General features: G+C 40.2%; 1 protein-coding gene across 1 annotated transcript; it reads left to right on the top strand.

Annotated features, from left to right (window-relative positions):
• On the top strand, window positions 1–22,265 carry LOC117338245. The gene is made up of 5 exons (XM_033899516.1): window positions 1–105; window positions 12,468–12,642; window positions 13,637–13,765; window positions 16,559–16,680; window positions 19,732–22,265. Exons 2-5 carry the CDS (start codon window positions 12,486–12,488, stop codon window positions 20,005–20,007), a joined length of 684 nt encoding a protein of 227 aa, XP_033755407.1. The 5' UTR covers window positions 1–105; window positions 12,468–12,485; the 3' UTR covers window positions 20,008–22,265.
• Window positions 22,266–22,717: the final 452 nt, after the last annotated feature.

Raw genomic sequence — 22,717 nt, 5'->3', positions numbered from 1 at the left:
AAGGAAGGAGCGATGGAATGGAAAACATGCTTCGCTTTGCTGAGAATATCCATGTGGACTGTCGACACAGATTAATTTACACGTTCATCGTGTAAACCTGTCTTCGTAAGTATCTCAAGTTAAAGTTGGAACACATTATGACAGTTATACTCAATCTGATTTATTTGTACCACTGCTGATGTGAACATCACTTCCTGTCATTCTGAATGGTTCTCATCTCGATCTGACAGGAGGAGATTTAGTGTGTGTTGTAAGATTCTGGACCTATTTTGTAATCTAAGTACACTTTCTAGTGATTCAATTCATTTCAGGTTGTCACTGAATGTACATTATGTCATGTACTAAGCAGATCCCAATACATGATACATGTACGTGACAAGAAAGTTCAGTCAGTACTTTCAAATAAAAGTTATTTGTTTACATGTTTACGACGTCCCGTACATAGGATGGTATGTATACGCTGACCAAATGAAAAACAACAAGCACCGGTGCACTGTAATTTGTGTTACAGGTTTTGATTCATACAATATCATGGAATGTAACCTTTTGTTTTATAACTATTTTCTTCTTGGCTACACGTATATAATACATGATATGAAAACAGTCCTGAAACGAGCGTCTAGTATACACACATACAGTCCAGTTATTAATTATTATTTTTTTATAACAATATTTAAGCAATTATTAACCTTATTTCTTTTACTATAGACTAATCGATACAACAGACTGATGTGAAATAAATAGTAATTAAAATAAAGAATTTGAGGAAATACAATTTTTTTTGCTACAAGGATGATTCCATTATAATAGGTCGCTGTACCAGCCCTATTGTGGGGATTGCACATGGATATAGATAGTCTATCTTTTTTTATTGGCCTGCCAGCATTATTTATAGGAAGTGATCATTGAATGCCTGCTGTCTTTGATGCCACCATTCATAGAGGTACCACTGGGGAAATTATTTACAAACAAAATTTAATTGGTAAAAATCATAGACATCAGAATGCTCATACAGGATTGTTGGACATTGCTACAGTATGCTATTGCATGCATAGTGGCACTGTTTTTTGGTTATGGTCAGAAATTGAACTTTTAATTAACACCAAATTATATCTCTCATAAATAAATTTTTCAGCATAACTACACAATCTTTAACATAGCCATATGCATCTCTCTGAAACTTACCACCATCTATCTCAAACTTCTTAAAACTTCTTATAACTGCTTACTTATATTTAAAACATTGCTGTGATGTCATCCATTGTTCTTTCTTTGCTTTAACTTCCAAAGTCTTGGACAATTACCTGTAATTGTCCTATATGTTACCTTCTACTGTCTTATATGTGACTCTCTTATAAGACAGATGCAGGTAACTTAAGGGGGAGTTACTGGTAATGTCTCCATTTTCCAGTAGACTTTTGAACCCTGTGGTTGCATATGGGTTTCCATGGCATTTGGTGGAATTTGATTGCAGTTCATGAATTCAATGGCAGTTTGTTGAATTCCGTGGCAGTTCCTGGAATTCCATGGCAGTTGGTGTAAATCCATGAAATTACATGGCATTCCTTGGAATTCCATGGATTTTTTTCCACAGAAATCCATTTGCATTTCCATGTCAATATTTTTCTATCACGCATGGCATTTCGTGGAAAAAACTGTCCAAATACTCCATGGAATATTTCCAGCAAAATTCCATGGCAGTTTGTGGAAATCTCAGAGACGGGATCCGGATCCCCCGGAATCCACCATGTATTCACACAACACAAAGCAATACACTGTCATCTTTTGTTTAATTGAAATCAAAAAGAAACAAATGAATACATTAGAACAAAGAATCATTAATCCAAGAAAATTTGTCAACTAATTGGGCCCTAATTCCGGGCCTCAATTATCATCTCTCTCACACTGATTGTACAGTTTTCAGCTTATCTCAATAACATAATGCTGTTTGTGAAGCTAATTCTCGTGGAACTTAAGATGCCCCCCTCTGTGGCCTCAGTGTAATGTTATTGTTGTGGGAATATTAAGGCCCAGTTAAGGAACTTTATTGAATACATTGTTTATCTAATAGAAGTTATACTACTTGTGTTAAAAAACACAAGTCAAAATTGGAATTCAGTTATTAATCCCAAATCGATATACATTGATTTATTTCTCTTAAAGGTGTAAAAACAAAAAATTGCAATAGCAGACACATATCCTGATTTTAATGAGATTTGGTGATTTTTAGGTGCTATGAAACAACAACCTTAAACGGTCATCAACAAATTTTGCTAGAACAAATTCATTCAGAACTCTCAGGGGAATTAAAATGTCACTTATTTCAATGATAAATCCCGATGAGTTCAGGATGGGACCAGAAATAATTCTTCCCAAAAAACGCTAACAACACACTTTGACAATCTTGTCTCCTTCTATGAAGTATTTGTGATTAAGTAATATGATTCACATTTTTATATGTATGAAGACATTTGTCAAATTTAAATAAATTATAGAAAAACTGCTTAAATCGTACACAATGACCTGTCTTTGATATTTTTTGATATTTAAAATAAAAGTAGAATACTTCCGATTGGTTCGTCATTTCCGAGAAATAGGCCACACAAAACTGGCCTTGCTGGTTGAAGTGATTATGAACTAATGTAAGGTTGTTTCCGCAACAGATTCCGATAGCAATAAAGAGGTTGTATGTTTTAAATCAGTCGATAATGAAATGCTTGCTCAAAATATATAACATGAATGTGAGATTCAACAATTCACCAGAACAGATAAAGTAGGCCAGTTCATCGGAAACAAATTAAATTTCCGAGACAAGTTTCTTCTGAGGAAAGTTGTCCGACCTCTTATCAGGATACAGATCAGTTAGTACACGGAGAGAAATAAAAGCTGTAAATTGAGTACAATTTAAAACTTAGGAACCAAAATAAACTGGGAGAGTAATTCACAGGATTAACCAAAATAAACTGGGAGAATACTACACAGGAATCTTATATATACATAATGAATTGTGACGTGGTTAATCAAGAAATATGACGGACATCACAGATTAATCAATCTAAGAACTAAGCTTAATCATAGTATGCCATTTCAAATGAGGTTTAAATACATAATTCTTCACCATTCATTACAACTTTAATGCAACCACAGTCTTTTTGAGTAAATAACATTCCTTGAAATGACATAGGATATTCATCAGTTAAACATTCAGAAAGGCACTTAAAAACAATAAAAATGTCTTCTTATTACATGCCATTAAATATTTATATGATATTTTATTTGCTTTTCTCCTGTATTTCAATCCCTCGTGTACAGCACCAAAAGTGTCCTCAACACTTTGATTCTTCCAATTTTGGCAGTGAAAAGTAAATGGAAAATATGAAAGAATTTTGTTTTTGTTTTTATAAAGCTCAATTTACATATCCCACGTAAAAACAACCCACCTATTATAGAAATGTTTTTAGAGAGTGTGGTAAGGTTTTTAGCATCGTAAAATTAAGACTGCAGTAACTCTTCACGCCCACTACTTTAATTCCGTGATGAAGGAATTTGAAAGCATAGTTTCGACATTACAGTGAATGCAATTGTTCGCAAATGTTATCAGAAAAGAGCTCGCTCCTTGTAGCTATCTCACATGATTAGCCAGGAGAGATGTGCATGCACTCTTGTGGTAAGGTTTCACCATCATTCTAATGTAACGATACACAGGATGTACAGATGTAACAGGAAGTAGTATGGCAATGTGGACAGAGAACATGTGAGGACAGTATGTTTTATAATCAGATTTGTCATGTCAACGTCATAACTAATAAAATAGAAACACAATGTACCAATCAGGAGTAGACAATGTCATAACTATAGAAACACAATATACCAATCAGGATTGGACAATGTCATAACTATAGAAACACAATGTACCAATCAGGATTGGACAATGTCATAACTATAGAAACACAACGTACCAATCAGGAGTAGACAATGTCATAACTATAGAAACACAATGTACCAATCAGGATAGACAATGTCATAACTATAGAAACACAACGTACCAATCAGGATTGGACAATGTCATAACTATAGAAACACAACGTACCAATCAGGATTGGACAATGTCATAACTATAGAAACACAATGTACCAATCAGGATTGGACAATGTCATAACTATAGAAACACAACGTACCAATCAGGATTGGACAATGTCATAACTATAGAAACACAACATACCAATCAGGATTGGACAATGTCATAACTATAGAAACACAACGTACCAATCAGGGGTAGACAATGTCATAACTATAGAAACACAATGTACCAATCAGGGGTAGACAATGTCATAACTATAGAAACACAATGTACCAATCAGGAGTAGACAATGTCATAACTATAGAAACACAATGTACCAATCAGGATTGGACAATGTCATAACTATAGAAACACAACGTACCAATCAGGATTGGACAATGTCATAACTATAGAAACACAACGTACCAATCAGGATTGGACAATGTCATAACTATAGAAACACAACGTACCAATCAGGAGTAGACAATGTCATAACTATAGAAACACAATGTACCAATCAGGAGTAGACAATGTCATAACTATAGAAACACAATGTACCAATCAGGAGTAGACAATGTCATAACTATAGAAACACAATGTACCAATCAGGAGTAGACAATGTCATAACTATAGAAACACCATATACCATACAATAAAAATATACAAAAAACAAACCCAAAAGAAACAACAATGAAACCAACCCGGATTGGGGCAAGTCATAACTATAGAAACACAAATTCCAACAAAAAGGAAAAATTGGAAAAATTCCAATACCCTACAATCCAAAATAAAAAAGTACCCCGAAACAATTCTCTTGAAACAAACCAACCCCCCCCCAATTAATTAGAAAAAAAACCCCTCGGGTGGGCAGGGCCCCCTTGCACAAGCCCCAACAAAGGGTTTTAAAATTTAAACAAAAACCAAAATTACTTCAAAACTTAAAAAAAAGTACCCTCAGGGGAAATTTAAACAAAAAAACCAAAAGGGAACTAACCCCCCCAAACTTTCCAAATTCCCTCAATAGCAACTTTAAAAAAAAGGCCCCAACGGGTTAACCTGCAAAAAAGCACCTAAAGGGTTGGCTGTAAACTAAAAACCAAAACCCCAACTTTCAAACAAACTAAGCCCACCAAAGGGGGAAAAATTTAAATTGAAAAACAATTCCCTCTCAGCCCAAAAAACACTTACCCAATTTCCCCCGTTAACAAGCCAATCCTCGGATTACAATTCTAATAAAAAACATTCCCAATGGAAAAATTTTTTTTAAAAAAAACCAACCCCCCTAAAAATTTAAAAAATGAAAACAAAACAAAACCCCCCCAGGGGAAACTTCTTTTAAAAAAACCAAAGAAAAAAACTTAAAACCTTCCCCCAAAAAACAGGGGGGCCGAAAACCAGAAAAAAAAATTTCCCCCGTTCTTAAAAAAAAAATTTTTTAGGTGCCCCCGTCCCTTTGAAACAAAACCCCCAAAAAAAATAAAAAATAGAAACCCTTCCCTCAGGGTGACAATGTATTAAAAAACCTTCCCCCAGGGGGAAAAAAAATTTTTAAAAAAACACCCCCAAAAAAAAGGGTGCTAACTTGAAACCACCCCAAAAAGGGGCGTTTTTCCCCCCCAAACCCAGGGTGGGTGTCCTTAGCACAATAAAACGGGGGAAAAAAGTATAAATTGAACCCAAAAACCCCCCTAAAAAGTCCCTTGGAAAAACCCTTCCCCAACGGAAAATTTTGGCTCCCCAAAAAACAATTGCCCTTTCCATTTTGCCCCTTGCCGACTTTTGCCGGGGAAAACCCCGCGCGCTTTTTTCCCCCCCCCCCCAATCCCACTTTCCTTGAAAAACCCCCCCTCCCTGGGGGCTTTTTCCCTTCCCGGGTAGTGGGCCCCCTTGCCTCAAGGGCACAAAAATTAAAAAACAAAACCCCAAAACCTTTTAATTGGAAACAGCCCTTTAAAAACTCCAAAACAAAAATCGTTCAATTCTTTTTCCCAATTTTCCCCCCAGGGGTGCACCTTTCATAAAAACCCCCTTCCCCCAGGGGTTTTCATTTAAAAAGGGTTTTGACTGGGTTTTTTCCCTGTCCTCTCGGGGGTTTTCAAAATCCGGCCCCAAATGGGTTCCTTTTGGAAAAAATTTCCCCGGGTAGCAAATTTCCCCTTCAAACTGTTTGCCCCCCCAAAACCCGTTCCTTTTTTCGTTCCCGTTCCCCTTTTTTCCCTTTTTTGTCCCCGCCCGCCTTTTTAACTTTGGTTTGTTTCCCCCCCACCCCGCCTTCCGGTTTGCTGCGCTTTGCTAACCCCCCCCCCCTTTTCTCGCCTTTTTTCCCTTTTGTACCCGCCCAACCCCACTTTTTTTTCCCGCCCCTTCTCCCCTTTTTAAGGCCCAAACAAAAATTTTTCTCTTTAATTTTTGTCAAAAAAAAACCCCAAAAATTGTTTTATTTTTTCTTCCCCCCCCACCCATTGAAACCCTTTTTTCCTCTTAGTTTTTTTTACTTTAAAAACCCCAAATCCACTTCAAAAAATTCCTCAAATTTTTAATTTCTTTCCCCAATTTTTTTTTTCTTTTTTCCTTTTTTCTCCCCATTTTTTATCAAATACACAATTTTAACCCAAATTTCTTTTTTTATTCTTTCAAAACAAATTCCCTTACCCCACCCCTCCACCCTCCAAAAAACCCCCAAAATTTCCCAAAAAAAGGGTTTACTAATTTTTTCTTTTTCCAAAACAACAATTTAAAAAAATCAATTTCCTCTTTTTGGTTTTTCCTTTTTTCCCTTTTCCCCAATTTTACCCCCAAAAATTTTTATGTAAATTTCCCTTTCCTTCCTTTCTTAACCCCATTTCTTCCTAATCTTTTTCTTTCCCAAACTCCCCCTTTTAAAACCCTTTTTTTAATTTTAAAATTTTATTCATTTTCCCTTTAAAACTTTTTTTTAACAAAATCTCAAAAACCCTTTCCTTACCATTTTCCTTATAATTTTGATTTCCACTTTTCTTTTAAAAAACTTCCCAAAATTTTTTTTTTTTTTCTAAATAACCCAACAAAAATTTTTCCAAAAAAAATAATGTTTTTTTTAATCTAAATTTTCTTTAACCCTTTGGAAAAATTTCCCCTTTTTTTCTCATCCATCTTCCCCCAAAATTTTTTTTCCCTTTTTTTTTCCCCCCCCTTCCTTCCCCCTTTTTTTTTTTACCTATTTTCCCCTTTCCCCTTTTCTTCCCAACCTTTCACCAAAAAACTTTTTTTTCCAAATTTTAAAACCAATTTTTTTCTATTTTAAAACAAAACCCCACCCCACCAAAACTCAATTCCCCCAAATTCCGGTTTTTTTGGGTAAAATTTCTCTCCCTTTTTTTTTCATTCCCCTTTTTTTTTCTTTATTTTAACTTTTTTAATTAAAAACATCAAATTTTAAAAATTTTAAAAATTTTTTCCTTTTTTTTTTTGTATTTTTCCAAAAAAATTTTCCAAAAACCCAAATTTTTCCCCCCCAACCCCACCATCCCCCTTTCTTTCCTCCCAAAAACCCCCCCCTCAAAAATCTTCCTTTTTTTTTAACCATTTTTCCCAAAAGGTTTTTTTAAAAAAACCAACAAAATTTCTTTTGACAAAACCCTTTCCCCCAAACCCGGTTTCCCTTTTTTTTATCCTTCCCAAATTTTAACCCAAAATTTTTCCCCGATCAAAAAATTTTTTTCGGGAAAAAAATCAAATTCTTTCCCCCCAATTTTTTTTTTTTTAATTTTAAACCACAAAAACCCAAAAACCCCCCCCTTTAAAAAGGGGATTTTAAAAGGGCCAAGTTTAAAAGGGTTTAAAAAACCCCTTAAAAAACCCACCTTTTCCCCCCAAATAAATGAATGGGGGGGCAAAAACGGGGGTTTTTAGGAAAATTTGCTGTTAAGGAAGGGTTTCACACCACAAAACAACGAAAAACCAAGTTTCCCCAAACAAAAAAAGGCAACCCAACTTCAAAAAAGAACCCCCCAAACCCTTTCCCGAATTTTACTTACAAAACTTTTTAGAAGGGCTTTTAACCCTTTCAGATGAAATGCCAAAACTTTTCAAAGGACTCGCAAACTTGCAACCAGGGTTTTCCCAGTTTCCCGAAGGACTCCAAGCCTTTCGAAGGACTCGAAAACTTTCAGAAGGACTCCCAAGCTTGCAGAAAGGGGCCCCAAAACTTGCAGAAGGTATCGCAACTTTTCCCGGGAAGGGGTGCAAACTTGCAACCCTTTATCTTGCGAGCTTTCGGGTTTTCTTTTTTTTAGGACCGCCGGCCCCGCCAAATTGCGCAAGCTTCTTACTAGCTTTCACTATGCGGGGGTAAAATTTAAACTTGGCCCCAAATTGCCCAAGCCTTTCCGCCAAACAAGGATTTTTGTTTTGGGGTATAGAAAAACAATGTACCAAATCAGGATTTGGGCAATGCCAATTTAGGGAGAAACACAATGTACCAATCAGGGGTAGAGTATGTCATACTATAGAAACACAATGTACCAATCAGGGGTAGACAATGTCATAACTATAGAAACACAATGTACCACTCTGAAATAGATTATGGCGTAACTATGGAAACAAAATGTATCAATCAGGAGTAGACATTAGATAGATATCATATCAACAGGAAATTAAAAAAAAAAATCTTCATTTCGAATTTTATCACCAGAGATATAATGTGATACAGTATAGCCATTCCCGATCAATAATGGAGTCCCTGTAGAATGAACGGTGTTTGTCATGGTGTGTCAGTTATCAACTGCCTTCAAGGTTGGGAGAACATGCTGTCGCTTTGATTTGATACATAAAAGTCCATTGTTATCAGGCTACAGTTCTCAAATTACACTGCAGTAGGGATTGGTAGCCTGCCCCCTGTTTTTACTTTTATGTCTACATTATGTACCTGGCCTATCTTGGTATACATGGTCTTGGGTGTAACTGTAAATACGGTAGTAATAACCAACATTAAACATCCTTCCTATCCACCATACTTAGAACTTTTGGATAGATTGGATAACTATTTATACAGACCAGCTACACTGTTGATATTTGTACAGATCAGCTACACTGTTGATATTTGTACAGATCAGCTACACTGTTGATATTTGTACGGATCAGCTACACTGTTGATATTTGTACAGACCGGCTACACTGTTGATATTTGTACAGACCAGCTACAATGTTGATATTTGTACAGACCAGCTACACTGTTGATATTTATACAGATCAGCTACACTGTTGATATTTGTACAGGCCAGCTACAATGTTGATGTTTATACTGATCAGCTACAATATTGATATTTGTACAGACCAGCTACACTGTTGATATTTATACAGATCAGCTACACTGTTGATATTTATACAGACCAGTTACACTGTTGATGTTTGTACAGACCACCTACAATGTTGATATTTGTACAGACCAGCTACAATATTGATATTTGTACAGACCAGCTACACTGTTGATATTTATACAGATCAGCTACACTGTTGATATTTGTACAGGCCAGCTACAATGTTGATGTTTATACTGACCAGCTACAATGTTGATGTTTATACAGACCAGCTACACTGTTGATGTTTATACTGACCAGCTACAATGTTGATGTTTATACAGACCAGCTACACTGTTGATATTTGTACAGATCAGCTTCACTGTTGATATTTATACAGACCAGCTACACTGTTGATATTTATACTGACCAGCTACAATGTTGATGTTTATACTGACCAGCTACAATGTTGATGTTTATACAGACCAGCTACACTGTTAATGTTTGTACAGACCAGCTACACTGTTGATATTTATACTGACCAGCTACACTGTTGATATTTATACTGACCAGCTACAATGTTGATATTTCTACAGACCAGCTACAATGTTGATATTTCTACAGACCAGCTACACTGTTGTTATTTCTACAGACCAGCTATAATGTTGATATTTGTACAGACCAGCTACATAGTTACTATTGGTTCTGATACTGGAAGAAGAGTTATATATGTACATTATCTGTTACTCAGGGCGTTACTGATGAGGTAGTCGACTGATACTGGTAGAAGTTTTATATGTACATTATCTGTTACTCAGGGCGTTACTGATGAGGTAGTCGACTGATACTGGTAGAAGTTTTATATGTACATTATCTGTTACTCAGGGCGTTACTGATGAGGTAGTCGACTGATACTGGTAGAAGTTTTATATGTACATTATCTGTTACTCAGGGCGTTACTGATGAGGTAGTCGACTGATACTGGTAGAAGTTTTATATGTACATTATCTGTTACTCAGGGCGTTACTGATGAGGTAGTCGACTGATACTGGTAGAAGTTTTATATGTACATTATCTGTTACTCAGGGCGTTACTGATGAGGTAGTCGACTGATACTGGTAGTAGTTTTATATGTACATTATTTGTTACTCAGGGCGTTACTGATGAGGTAGTCGACTGATACTGGTAGAAGGGTTGATGTGTTAGTCAGGGCCTTACTGATGAGGTAGTCGACTGATACTGGTAGAAGGGTTGACGTGTTACTCAGGGCGTTACTGATGAGGTAGTCGACTGATACTGGTAGAAGGGTTGATGTGTTAGTCAGGGCGTTACTGATGAGGTAGTCGACTGATACTGGTAGAAGGATTGATGTGTTACTCAGGGCGTTACTGATGGGGTAGTCGACTGATACTGGTAGAAGTTTTATATGTACATTATTTGTTACTCAGGGCGTTACTGATGAGGTAGTCGACTGATACTGGTAGAAGTTTTATATGTACATTATTTGTTACTCAGGGCGTTACTGATGAGGTAGTCGACTGATACTGGTAGAAGGGTTGACGTGTTACTCAGAGCGTTACTGATGAGATAGTCGACTGATACTGGTAGAAGGGTTGATGTGTTACTCAGGGCGTTACTGATGACGTAGACGACTGATACTGGTAGAAGGGTTGACGTGTTACTCAGGGTGTTACTGATGAGGTAGTCGACTGATACTGGTAGAAGGGTTGACCTGTTACTCAGGGCGTTACTGATGAGGTAGTCGACTGATACTGGTAGAAGGGTTGATGTGTTACTCAGGGCGTTACTGATGAGGTAGTCGACTGATACTGGTAGAAGGGTTGACGTGTTACTCAGGGTGTTACTGATGAGGTAGTCGACTGATACTGGTAGAAGGGTTGATGTGTTACTCAGGGCGTTACTGATGAGGTAGTCGACTGATACTGGTAGAAGGGTTGATGTGTTACTCAGGGCGTTACTGATGACGTAGACGACTGACACTGGTAGAAGGGTTGACATGTTTGTCAGGGCGTTACTGATGAGGTAGTCGACTGATACTGGTAGAAGTTTTATATGTACATTATCTGTTACTCAGGGCGTTACTGATGAGATAGTCGACTGATACTGGTAGAAGGGTTGATGTGTTAGTCAAGGCGTTACTGATGAGGTAGTCGACTGATACTGGTAGAAGGGTTGACGTGTTACTCAGGGCGTTACTGATGAGGTAGTCGACTGATACTGGTAGAAGGGTTGACGTGTTACTCAGGGCGTTACTGATGAGGTAGTCGACTGATACTGGTAGAAGGGTTGACGTGTTACTCAGGGCGTTACTGATGAGGTAGTCGACTGATACTGGTAGAAGTTTTATATGTACATTTTCTGTTACTCAGGGCGTTACTGATGAGGTAGTCGACTGATACTGGTAGAAGTTTTATATGTACATTATCTGTTACTCAGGGCGTTACTGATGAGATAGTCGACTGATACTGGTAGAAGGGTTGATGTGTTAGTCAAGGCGTTACTGATGAGGTAGTCGACTGATACTGGTAGAAGGGTTGACGTGTTACTCAGGGCGTTACTGATGAGGTAGTCGACTGATACTGGTAGAAGGGTTGATGTGTTACTCAGGGCGTTACTGATGAGGTAGTCGACTGATACTGGTAGAAGGGTTGATGTGTTACTCAGGGCGTTACTGATGAGGTAGTCGACTGATACTGGTAGTTTTATATGTACATTTTCTGTTACTCAGGGCGTTACTGATGAGGTAGTCGACTGATACTGGTAGAAGTTTTATATGTACATTATCTGTTACTCAGGGCGTTACTGATGAGGTAGTCGACTGATACTGGTAGAAGTTTTATATGTACATTATCTGTTACTCAGGGCGTTACTGATGAGGTAGTCGACTGATACTGGTAGAAGGGTTGACGTGTTACTCAGGGCGTTACTGATGAGGTAGTCGACTGACACTGGTAGAAGGGTTGACGTGTTACTCAGGGCGTTACTGATGAGGTAGTCGACTGATACTGGTAGAAGTTTTATATGTACATTTTCTGTTACTCAGGGCGTTAGTGATGAGGTAGTCGACTGATACTGGTAGAAGTTTTGTATGTACATTATCTGTCACTCAGGGCGTTACTGATGAGGTAATGAACACTACAACCAAAGTAAAGGTTATGCAGAAGGTTGGAACAGCCTCAACCTCAATGATTCCAAGGATGGAGATCCACAGTAGTCCCCCCTGCAGCTTTAACGGGGAACGGCAGTGTGAGGACGGCTCCTGTATACAGGCTGTGGATTTATGTCGTAAGTATACTGTTCTGATAGGGTCAATCTGTCCTTATGTTATACACTCAGGTCCTGAAATGCCTCCAACTCAACCTCTCTATTTGACTCTCATACTGTACTTGATTTTCTTAAACATCTATCTTTTCAATCTTCTATACATGATCATTGGCAGCAGTGATTGTCTCTAAAACCAAATAATAAACTATTCCAATCAAGTCAAATGTTGGTGCATGCCCTCCGAAGTGAAAAGGTCACGGAGAGGAAGTGGTCCTCACTCCACTTCACACTAGACATACTTATCCTACACATTCACTCCTTTTAAAAAGAAAGACCCACCTGTATGCTATTCCTATCACTGCCCATTCATCATTTAATATTTGATGATCAATGTCATCTGTAGGAATAGACAAAATGTGGTGAAAACTGTGTTCCAGTTACTTAATTTGCTGAAGAAAATTGAACAAATCAAGTAGCAAAACATTTCACATGAATTATTACTTTTGAACTCCATTTTGACACTCGGTCAAAGATTTATTTCCTTGAAAAAAGGTAGGGGCGCCCTTATTAGGTCAAATACGGTAAGTGAGACAGTAAAGTGGATGCTGAGTGTGTAATTCGTGGATGTGTTGATAAAATAATGTGAACTATAAAGTTGTCTGTTCCAGTTCTCACTGCCGTTGTCGGCTTCCCGTCCCAGACTTATATTGACATCTCATGTTCCTAAGCTGAAAGCTATATTATTTCTTTGTAGTCCTTGACCACATAATTTTAACACTGATAGTTTTAAAACTCCAAATATGCTCAATATTGTTTAGTCTAAAATGACCGTAGTTGCCAACATTTTGTAAATGTAATCAATCAATCGGTCAATCAATTAATCAATCAATCAATCTAAGCTGTCAATTAGTCATTATATATTATACAATCAAGTTCTTCTGTCAATCTGTATACAATATTGGAGGAATGCTACAGTTGTAAATTAAATGTTGTTGTGTCTGTTTGTGTGTTGTAGCTGAGGAACAGCTGATGAACCAGAACACCATCCTCATAATGATTGTTGTCGGCCTGGCTGTCGTCATATTCCTCATTGTTTTATACTGTTTCCAACAGCGTCAAAGAGAAGGCAACAGACGTCCTGGCTGTAGGTATCAGGTCTCCATATGGGGGGGGGGGGCAAGAGACGTCCTGGCTGTAGGTATCCCAGTCTCCATATGGCGGTGGGGGGGGGGGGGGGGCAACAGACATTCTGGCTGAAGGTATCCAGTCCCCATATGGGGGTGGGGGGGCAACAGACGTCCTGACTGTAGATATCCAGTCTCCAATGGGGGGGGGGGGGGGGGGGGGGGGGGGGGGGGGGGGGGGGGGGGGGGGGGGGCAACAGACATCCTGGCTGTAGGTATCCAGGTCTCAATATGGGGGTGGGGGGGCAACAGACGTCCTGGCTGTAGGTATCCAGTCTCCATATGGGGGGGGGGGGGCAACAGACATCCTGGCTGTAGGTATCCAGTCTCCTTATGGGGGGGGGGGGGGGGGGGACAACAGACAATCCTGGGCTGTAGGGGTATGCCATCAGTCTCCTTATGGGGGGGGGGGGGGGATTGGGGGGTTGGTGTGTTTTTGGTTGTGTGTTATGGGGGGGGGGGGGGGGGGACAACAGACATCCTGGCTGTAGGTGTCCCAGTTTCCATGGGAGGGGAGGGGATGGGCAACAGACGTCCTGGCTGTAGGTATAATGTATTCAGTCCTCCTTATGGGGGTTGGGGGGGCAGACATCCTGGCTGTAGGTATCCAGTCTCCATATGGGGGGGGGGGGGGGGGGGGGGCAACAGACATTCTGGCTGAAGGTTTCCCAGTCTCCATATGGGGGGGGATTTAGAAAGGTACTGGCTGTAGGTGTCCCAGTCTCCATAGTGGGGTGGGGAGGGATTAAGAGACGTACTGACTGTAGGTGTCCCAGTCTCCATATGGTGGTGGTGGGGAAGGATTAAGAGACGTACTGACTGTAGGTGTCCCAGTCTCCATAGGGGGGTGGGAGGGATTAAGAGACGTACTGACTGTAGGTGTCCCAGTCTCCATAGGAGGGTGGGGAGAGATTAAGAGACGTACTGACTGTAGGTGTCCCAGTTTCCATAGGAGAGTGGGGAGAGATTAAGAGGCGTACTGACTGTAGGTGTCCCAGTCTCCATAGGAGAGTGGGGAGAGATTAAGAGGCGTACTGACTGTAGGTGTCCCAGTCTCCATAGTGTGGTGGGGAGGGATTAAGAGACGTACTGACTGTAGGTGTCCCAGTCTCCATAGTAGGGTGGGGAGAGTTTAAGAGACGTACTGACTGTAGGTGTCCCAGTCTCCATAGTGTGGTGGGGAGGGATTAAGAGACGTACTGACTGTAGGTGTCCCAGTCTCCATAGTGTGGTGGGGAGGGATTAAGAGGCGTACTGACTGTAGGTGTCCCAGTCTCCATAGTGGGGTGGGGAGGGATTAAGAGACATACTGACTGTAGGTGTCCCAGTCTCCATAGTGGGGTGGGGAGGGATTAAGAGACGTACTGACTGTAGGTGTCCCAGTCTCCATAGTGGGGTGGGGAGAGATTAAGAGACGTACTGACTGTAGGTGTCCCAGTCTCCATAGTGGGGTGGGGAGGGATTAAGAGACGTACTGACTGTAGGTGTCCCAGTCTCCATAGTGGGGTGGGGAGAGATTAAGAGACGTACTGACTGTAGGTGTCCCAGTCTCTATAGTGGGGTGGGGAGGGATTAAGAGGCGTACTGACTGTAGGTGTCCCAGTCTCCATAGTGGGGTGGGGAGGGATTAAGAGGCGTACTGACTGTAGGTGTCCCAGTCTCCATAGTGGGGTGGGGAGGGATTAAGAGGCCTACTGACTGTAGGTGTCCCAGTCTCCATAGTGGGGAGGGATTAAGAGACGTACTGTCTGTAGGTGTCCCAGTCTCCATAGTGGGGTGGGGAGGGATTAAGAGGCGTACTGACTGTAGGTGTCCCAGTCTCCATAGTGGGGTGGGGAGGGATTAAGAGGCGTACTGACTGTAGGTGTCCCAGTCTCCATAGTGGGGTGGGGAGGGATTAAGAGGCGTACTGACTGTAGGTGTCCCAGTCTCCATAGTGGGGAGGGATTAAGAGACGTACTGACTGTAGGTGTCCCAGTCTCCATAGTGGGGTGGGGAGGGATTAAGAGGCGTACTGACTGTAGGTGTCCCAGTCTTCATACCAAGTGACTGGGGGAGTAGATGAATTGACAACTGTCCTTGCTGTTAATATCCCAGCCTCCAAAAATTATCCAACAATTGCAATTCTCCTTTGTTCTTTCACTTTTGTAGTTGCCTTGGGTCATTTGATTTTAAGTCAGGTCAGTAAAATAAAATGGCTGACAGGTAGCCATCATTAATGTTTGTGACTGTTGTACTACGTCTTGAGAAGTATGGGGAAGATAATTTTGAATCATATCCAGAAACCAAAATGATTGATGGACAGACTTATTGGATTTTGACAGTAGAAATTTGTCATCGCTATTTCTTGAGTACTGGATAGATATATCTCAATCTTCATGTGTATGCTTTTTTTAATCCCTTATAATGAATGGTTAAAACTGATCTGAAAAACAATATGGTGGCCCTTTTGGATATTACCTGAAGTTTTTATCACTATTTGTCAGAAAGTTCAGGATTGATCTTCCTCCGATTACTAATGTAGGGTCCCACTGTAAATAAATGAATAAGAGGAGAAATCTTATAAACGTAGTTGGAAGATCAGTCTTACTTAGATACAGTAAAGATCTTTCAATGGTGAATGCCAACATCTGTCTGAGATCTCTTGTTTACATATACAATGTATATTGAATTTTTGGTATCATAGATATGATTATATTGTGTTTGGTTGTTGATTTTGTGGGTTATTAGAGCTAAATGATTTTGTTTTGAAGCATTCACAGAGGCTAATGGGGATGACGAAGACCATGCATCTCTATATATGCCACCACCTACATATGAAGAGGTTGTCACTACAGATCTGTACCCGCCCACACCACAAATGAGGCTCGCACGGGTAAGTTACTACAGATCTGTACCCTCCCACACCAAAATTGAGGCTGGCACGGGTAAGTTACTACAGATCTGTACCCTCCCACGCCACAAATGAGGCTGGCACGGGTAAGTTACTACAGATCTGTACCCTCCCACGCCACAAATAAGGCTGGCACGGGTAAGTCACGACAGATCTGTACCCTCCCACGCCACAAATGAGGCTCGCACGGGTAAGTTACTACAGATCTCTACCCTCCCACACCACAAATGAGGCTCGCACGGGTAAGTCACCACAGATCTGTACCCTCCCACGCCACAAATAAGGCTGGCACGGGTAAGTTACTACAGATCTATACCCTCCCACGCCACAAATAAGGCTGGCACGGGTAAGTTACTACAGATCTATACCCTCCCACACCACAAATGAGGCTGGCACGGGTAAGTTACTACAGATCTGTACCCTCCCACACCACAAATGAGGCTCGCACGGGTAAGTTACTACAGATCTATACCCTCCCACGCCACAAATAAGGCTGGCACGGGTAAGTCACTACAGATCTGTACCCTCCCACACCACAAATGAGGCTGGCACGGGTAAGTTACTACAGATCTGTACCCTCCCACACCACAAATGAGGCTCGCACGGGTAAGTTACTACAGATCTGTACTCCCCACGCCACAAATGAGGCTCGCACGGGTAAGTTACTACAGATCTGTACCCTCCCACACCACAAATAAGGCTGGCACGGGTAAGTTACTACAGATCTCTACCCTCCCTCACCACAAATGAGGTTGGCACGGGTAAGTCACCACAGATCTGTACCCTCCCACACCACAAATAAGGCTCGCACGGGTAAGTCACTACAGATCTGTACCCTCCCACACTACAAATAAGGCTGGCACGGGTAAGTCACCACAGATCTGTACCCTCCCACACCACAAATAAGGCTCGCACGGGTAAGTCACTACAGATCTGTACCCTCCCACACTACAAATGAGGCTGGCACAGGTAAGTTACTACAGATCTGAACCCTCCCGCACCAAAATTGAGGCTGGCACGGGTAAGTTACTACAGATCTGTACCCTCCAACGCCACAAATGAGGCTCGCATGGGTAAGTTACTACAGATCTGTACCCTCCCACACCACAAATGAGGCTCGCACGGGTAAGTTACTACAGATCTGTACCCTCCCACACCACAAATGAGGCTCGCACGGGTAAGTTACTACAGATCTGTACCCTCCCACGCCACAAATGAGGCTGGCACGGGTAAGTTACTACAGATCTGTACCCTCCCACACCACAAATGAGGCTGGCACGGGTAAGTCACCACAGATCTGTACCCTCCCACACCACAAATGAGGCTGGCACGGGTAAGTCACGACAGATCTGTACCCTCCCACACCACAAATGAGGCTGGCACGGGTAAGTCACCACAGATCTGTACCCTCCCACACCACAAATGAGGCTTGCACGGGTAAGTCACCACAGATCTGTACCCTCCCACACCACAAATGAGGCTCGCACGGGTAAGTCACGACAGATCTGTACCCTCCCACACCACAAATGAGGCTCGCACGGGTAAGTTACTACAGATCTGTACCCTCCCACGCCACAAATAAGGCTGGCCTGGGTAAGTTACTACAGATCTGTACCCTCCCACACCACAAATGAGGCTCGCACGGGTAAGTTACTACAGATCTGTACCCTCCCACACCACAAATGAGGCTGGTACGGGTAAGTCACCACAGATCTGTGGTTTGTGTATGTTACTGCGGTAGATATCCAGTCAAATTATACCCAGTATACAATATACCTACAAATAGGATCCCTAAAGTTGTGTGCTGTAAATTACACTGATATGTTTGTGAGAAATGTCATTTTGAATCAGTTTAATTGAAATGCTGAAATTTTTTTAAAGATTCTTTGCATTTATCTATTCCAAATCAGGGTAGAAATTGACGGTTTTGTTGTTTTATCTGTTACAAATCAGGGTAGATATTGACGGTGTTTGTTGTGATGTCTATTACAAATCAGGGTAGAAATTGACAGTGTTTGTTGTGATGTCTATTACAAATCATGGTAGAAATTGACGGTTTTGTTGTGATGTCTATTACAAATCAGGGTAGAAATTGACGGTGTTTGTTGTGATGTCTATTACAAATCAGGGTAGATATTGACGGTTTTGTTGTGGTATCTATTACAAATCAGGGTAGATATTGACAGTGTTTGTTGTGATGTCTATTACAAATCAGGGTAGATATTGACGGTTTTGTTGTGATGTCTATTACAAATCAGGGTAGAAATTGACGGTTTTGTTGTGATGTCTATTACAAATCAGGGTAGAAATTGACGGTGTTTGTTGTGATGTCTATTACAAATCAGGGTAGAAATTGACGGTGTTTGTTGTGATGTCTATTACAAATCAGGGTAGATATTGACGGTTTTGTTGTTTTATCTATTACAAATCAGGGTAGAAATTGACAGTGTTTGTTGTGATGTCTATTACAAATCAGGGTAGAAATTGACGGTGTTTGTTGTAGGAGTTGCACCCCTTGATACATCAATCTTTCAAGTTCTCTTGTGAAAATTAAGCTACTGGTATTTGATTCAATCTCAATTCAAAAGAGTTACTGCTTTTCACTGGATAAAAACTGTAAGAATATACTCTGGATTAAATTTAGTTTTTAGTCCCAATGCACCATTAGGAATACTCATTGCAGTTTTAATGATTTCTTAATACACTATTTAAAATACTGTAAGTTATAATTATTCGTTAATACACCATTTAGAATACTGTTAGATATAATAATGTATTAATACAATATTTAGAATATTGTAAGTTATAATTATTCGTTAATACACCATTTAGAATATTGTAAGTTATGATAATTTATTAATACACCATTTAGAATATCGTAAGTTATAATAATTTATTAATACAATATTAAGAACATAGTTATAAACAATGAGACAATGAAAGCTGTAGATAGTGACTTGCCCGAGATGCTGTTTACAAAGTTTTAAATGTTTTTCTATGATCTAAGCAGAGACATGCTGCATTTCTTTACAGGGCCGGATTACATCTACTGAGGAGCCGCCTATGACCCCACCCCCTAACTATGATGTAGCTTTAACCATCCTTGCCAGGAGCCACGAGTCAGTATTTGGAAAAATTCCATTTATCAGACGCAAGTCATCATGTGTGTCGCGTCGTAGTTTCTCTGTGGACAATGTAAACAATGTTGAGTTAGCTCCGCCTCCTGTGAATGCAAATGTGACTACAATAGCGGAACAGGACAGTAGTAGTTGTGATAAAAATACCATAGAGGTCATCAGTGACCGGTGACCCCAGTGACCGCCACGGTCGACTTACACACAGACTCGGTGGCTTTATCAGTGGGGATTGGTGGAAGACTTGATCCATTGTCCTGGAAACTTCTGAATAACTCAACATGTTCAACATCCATATCTTTTTTTGAACATCCTGGTTCCTCATTTAAATTGAATGAATTCCTCATCTGTGTTTTAGCAGAGATTTCATTTCTCAATGTCCCTTTACATTTATTAAACACTTGAATTAGCTAGTATACTGAGGAATACCAAAGTTCCCAGTTATCCTAACCCTGTCAGCAAATTAATTTGGGCAAAATATTGATGGACGATGACACACTGATAATGTTAATGTGTTGATACCTTCCCATGAGTGACCTTGTAAATTTGGCCATCACCTTTCTTTTCCCGCACTTCTACACCATATTGGAAATGAAGATGGAGTCCAAAAGGACTACACCATATTGATGGGAAATGAGAATGGAGTCCAAAAGGATTACACCATATTGATGGGGAATGAAGAACTAAGTCCAAAAGGACTACACCATATTGACGGGAAATGAAGGTGAAGTCCAAAGGGACTACACCATATTGACGGGAAATGAGAAGTACTAGCTGTGGGTTGTACATATGTATATAATGTCACCGTACTGACTTACCATGCTTCATTGACTCTGTTCTACAGCACGGAACACCCAGCTTTAATTCCTGTCAGGCCATTTTTTTTTCCACTGCTTGAATGATTCGGGTGATCTTTTTGTATTTATTGATAATTTATTGATAATTTATTGATACTTAACCTTCAATACTGACAAACAAATCTGCTTGTACATAATGTAGTCTGATTACATGAACACTGGAGTCGGTAAATTGTGTTCATTTGTCAGAAAACTGTGATTGTTATTACGTAATACATATACAAATACAGTAATTATGTAATACATATTTCACAAATATAGTAATTACGTAATACATATTATACACATACAGTAATTACGTGATACATATTACACTAATATAGTAATTACATAATACATATTATACAAATATAGTAATTATGCCAGACTTGCTGAGGTAAGTGCAATAGATATGTTTTATGAAGATGGTTACACCTCATGTCTTGTTCCAAGGTATACAGGGGACATAACTCTTCATCACATATCGCCATAATGTACACACTGGGTACCATTTATACAAGGGACATAACTCTTCATCACACACCACACTAATGTACACACTGGGTACCATGTATACAGGGGACATAACTCTTCATCACACACCACAATACTGTACACACTGGGTACCATGTATACAGGGGACATAACTCTTCATCACATACCACAATAATGTACACACTTGGTACCATGCAACAGGGGACATAACTCTTTATCACATAACACAATAATGTACACACCGGATACCAGGTAAACAGGGGACATAACTCTTCATCACATACCACAATAATGTACACACCGGATACCAGGTAAACAGGGGACATAACTCTTCATCACATACCACAATACTGTACACACTTGGTACCATGTATACAGGGGACATAACTCTTCATCACTTAACACAATAATGTACAAACTGGGTACCAGGTATACAGGGGACATAACTCTTCATCACACACCACAATAATGTACACACTTGGTACCAGGTATACAGGGGACATAAATCGTCATCACACACCACAATAATGTACACACTTGGTACCAGGTATACAGGGGACATAACTCTTCATCACATACCACAATACTGTACACACTGGGTACCATGTATACAGGGGACATAAATCTTCATCACACACCACAATAATGTACACACTTGGTACCAGGTATACAGGGGACATAACTCTTCATCACACACCACAATAATGTACACACTTGGTACCATGTATACAGGGGAGGTAACTCTTCATCACACACCACAATAATGTACACACTGGGTACCATGTATACAGGGGACATAAATCTTCATCACACACCACAATAATGTACACACTTGGTACCAGGTATACAGGGGACATAACTCTTCATCACACACCACAATAATGTACACACTTGGTACCAGGTATACAGGGGACATAAATCTTCATCACACACCACAATAATGTACACACTTGGTACCAGGTATACAGGGGACATAACTCTTCATCACACACCACAATAATGTACACACTTGGTACCATGTATACAGGGGACATAACTCTTCATCACATACCACAATAATGTACACACTTGGTACCAGGTATACAGGAGACATAACTCTTCATCACACCACCACAATAATGTACACCGTGGGGTACCAGGTATATACAGGGGACATAAACCTTCATCAACATACCACAATAATGTACACACTGGGTAACCATGTATACAGGACATAACTCTTCATCCACACACCACAATAATGTACACACTTGGTACCATGTATACAGGGGACATAACTCTTCATCACATACACAATAAGTACACGCTTGGTACCAGGTATACAAGGGACATAACTCTTCATCACCACACCATACAATAATGTACCACCGTGGGTACCAGGTATACAGGGGGGACATAAACTCTTCATCACATACCACCAATAATGTACACACTGGGTACCATGTATACAGTGACTAACTCTTCATCACACACCACAATAATGTACACACTTGGTACCATGTACGGACGGACATAAACTCTTCATCACATGCCACAATAATGTACACGCTGGTC

This window comes from Pecten maximus, chromosome 11, assembly GCF_902652985.1.
Source record: "Pecten maximus chromosome 11, xPecMax1.1, whole genome shotgun sequence".
Lineage (NCBI taxonomy): Eukaryota > Metazoa > Mollusca > Bivalvia > Pectinida > Pectinidae > Pecten > Pecten maximus.
The sequence above is the reverse complement of the archived record's forward strand: the minus strand, read 5'-3'. Positions and strand labels throughout refer to the sequence as shown.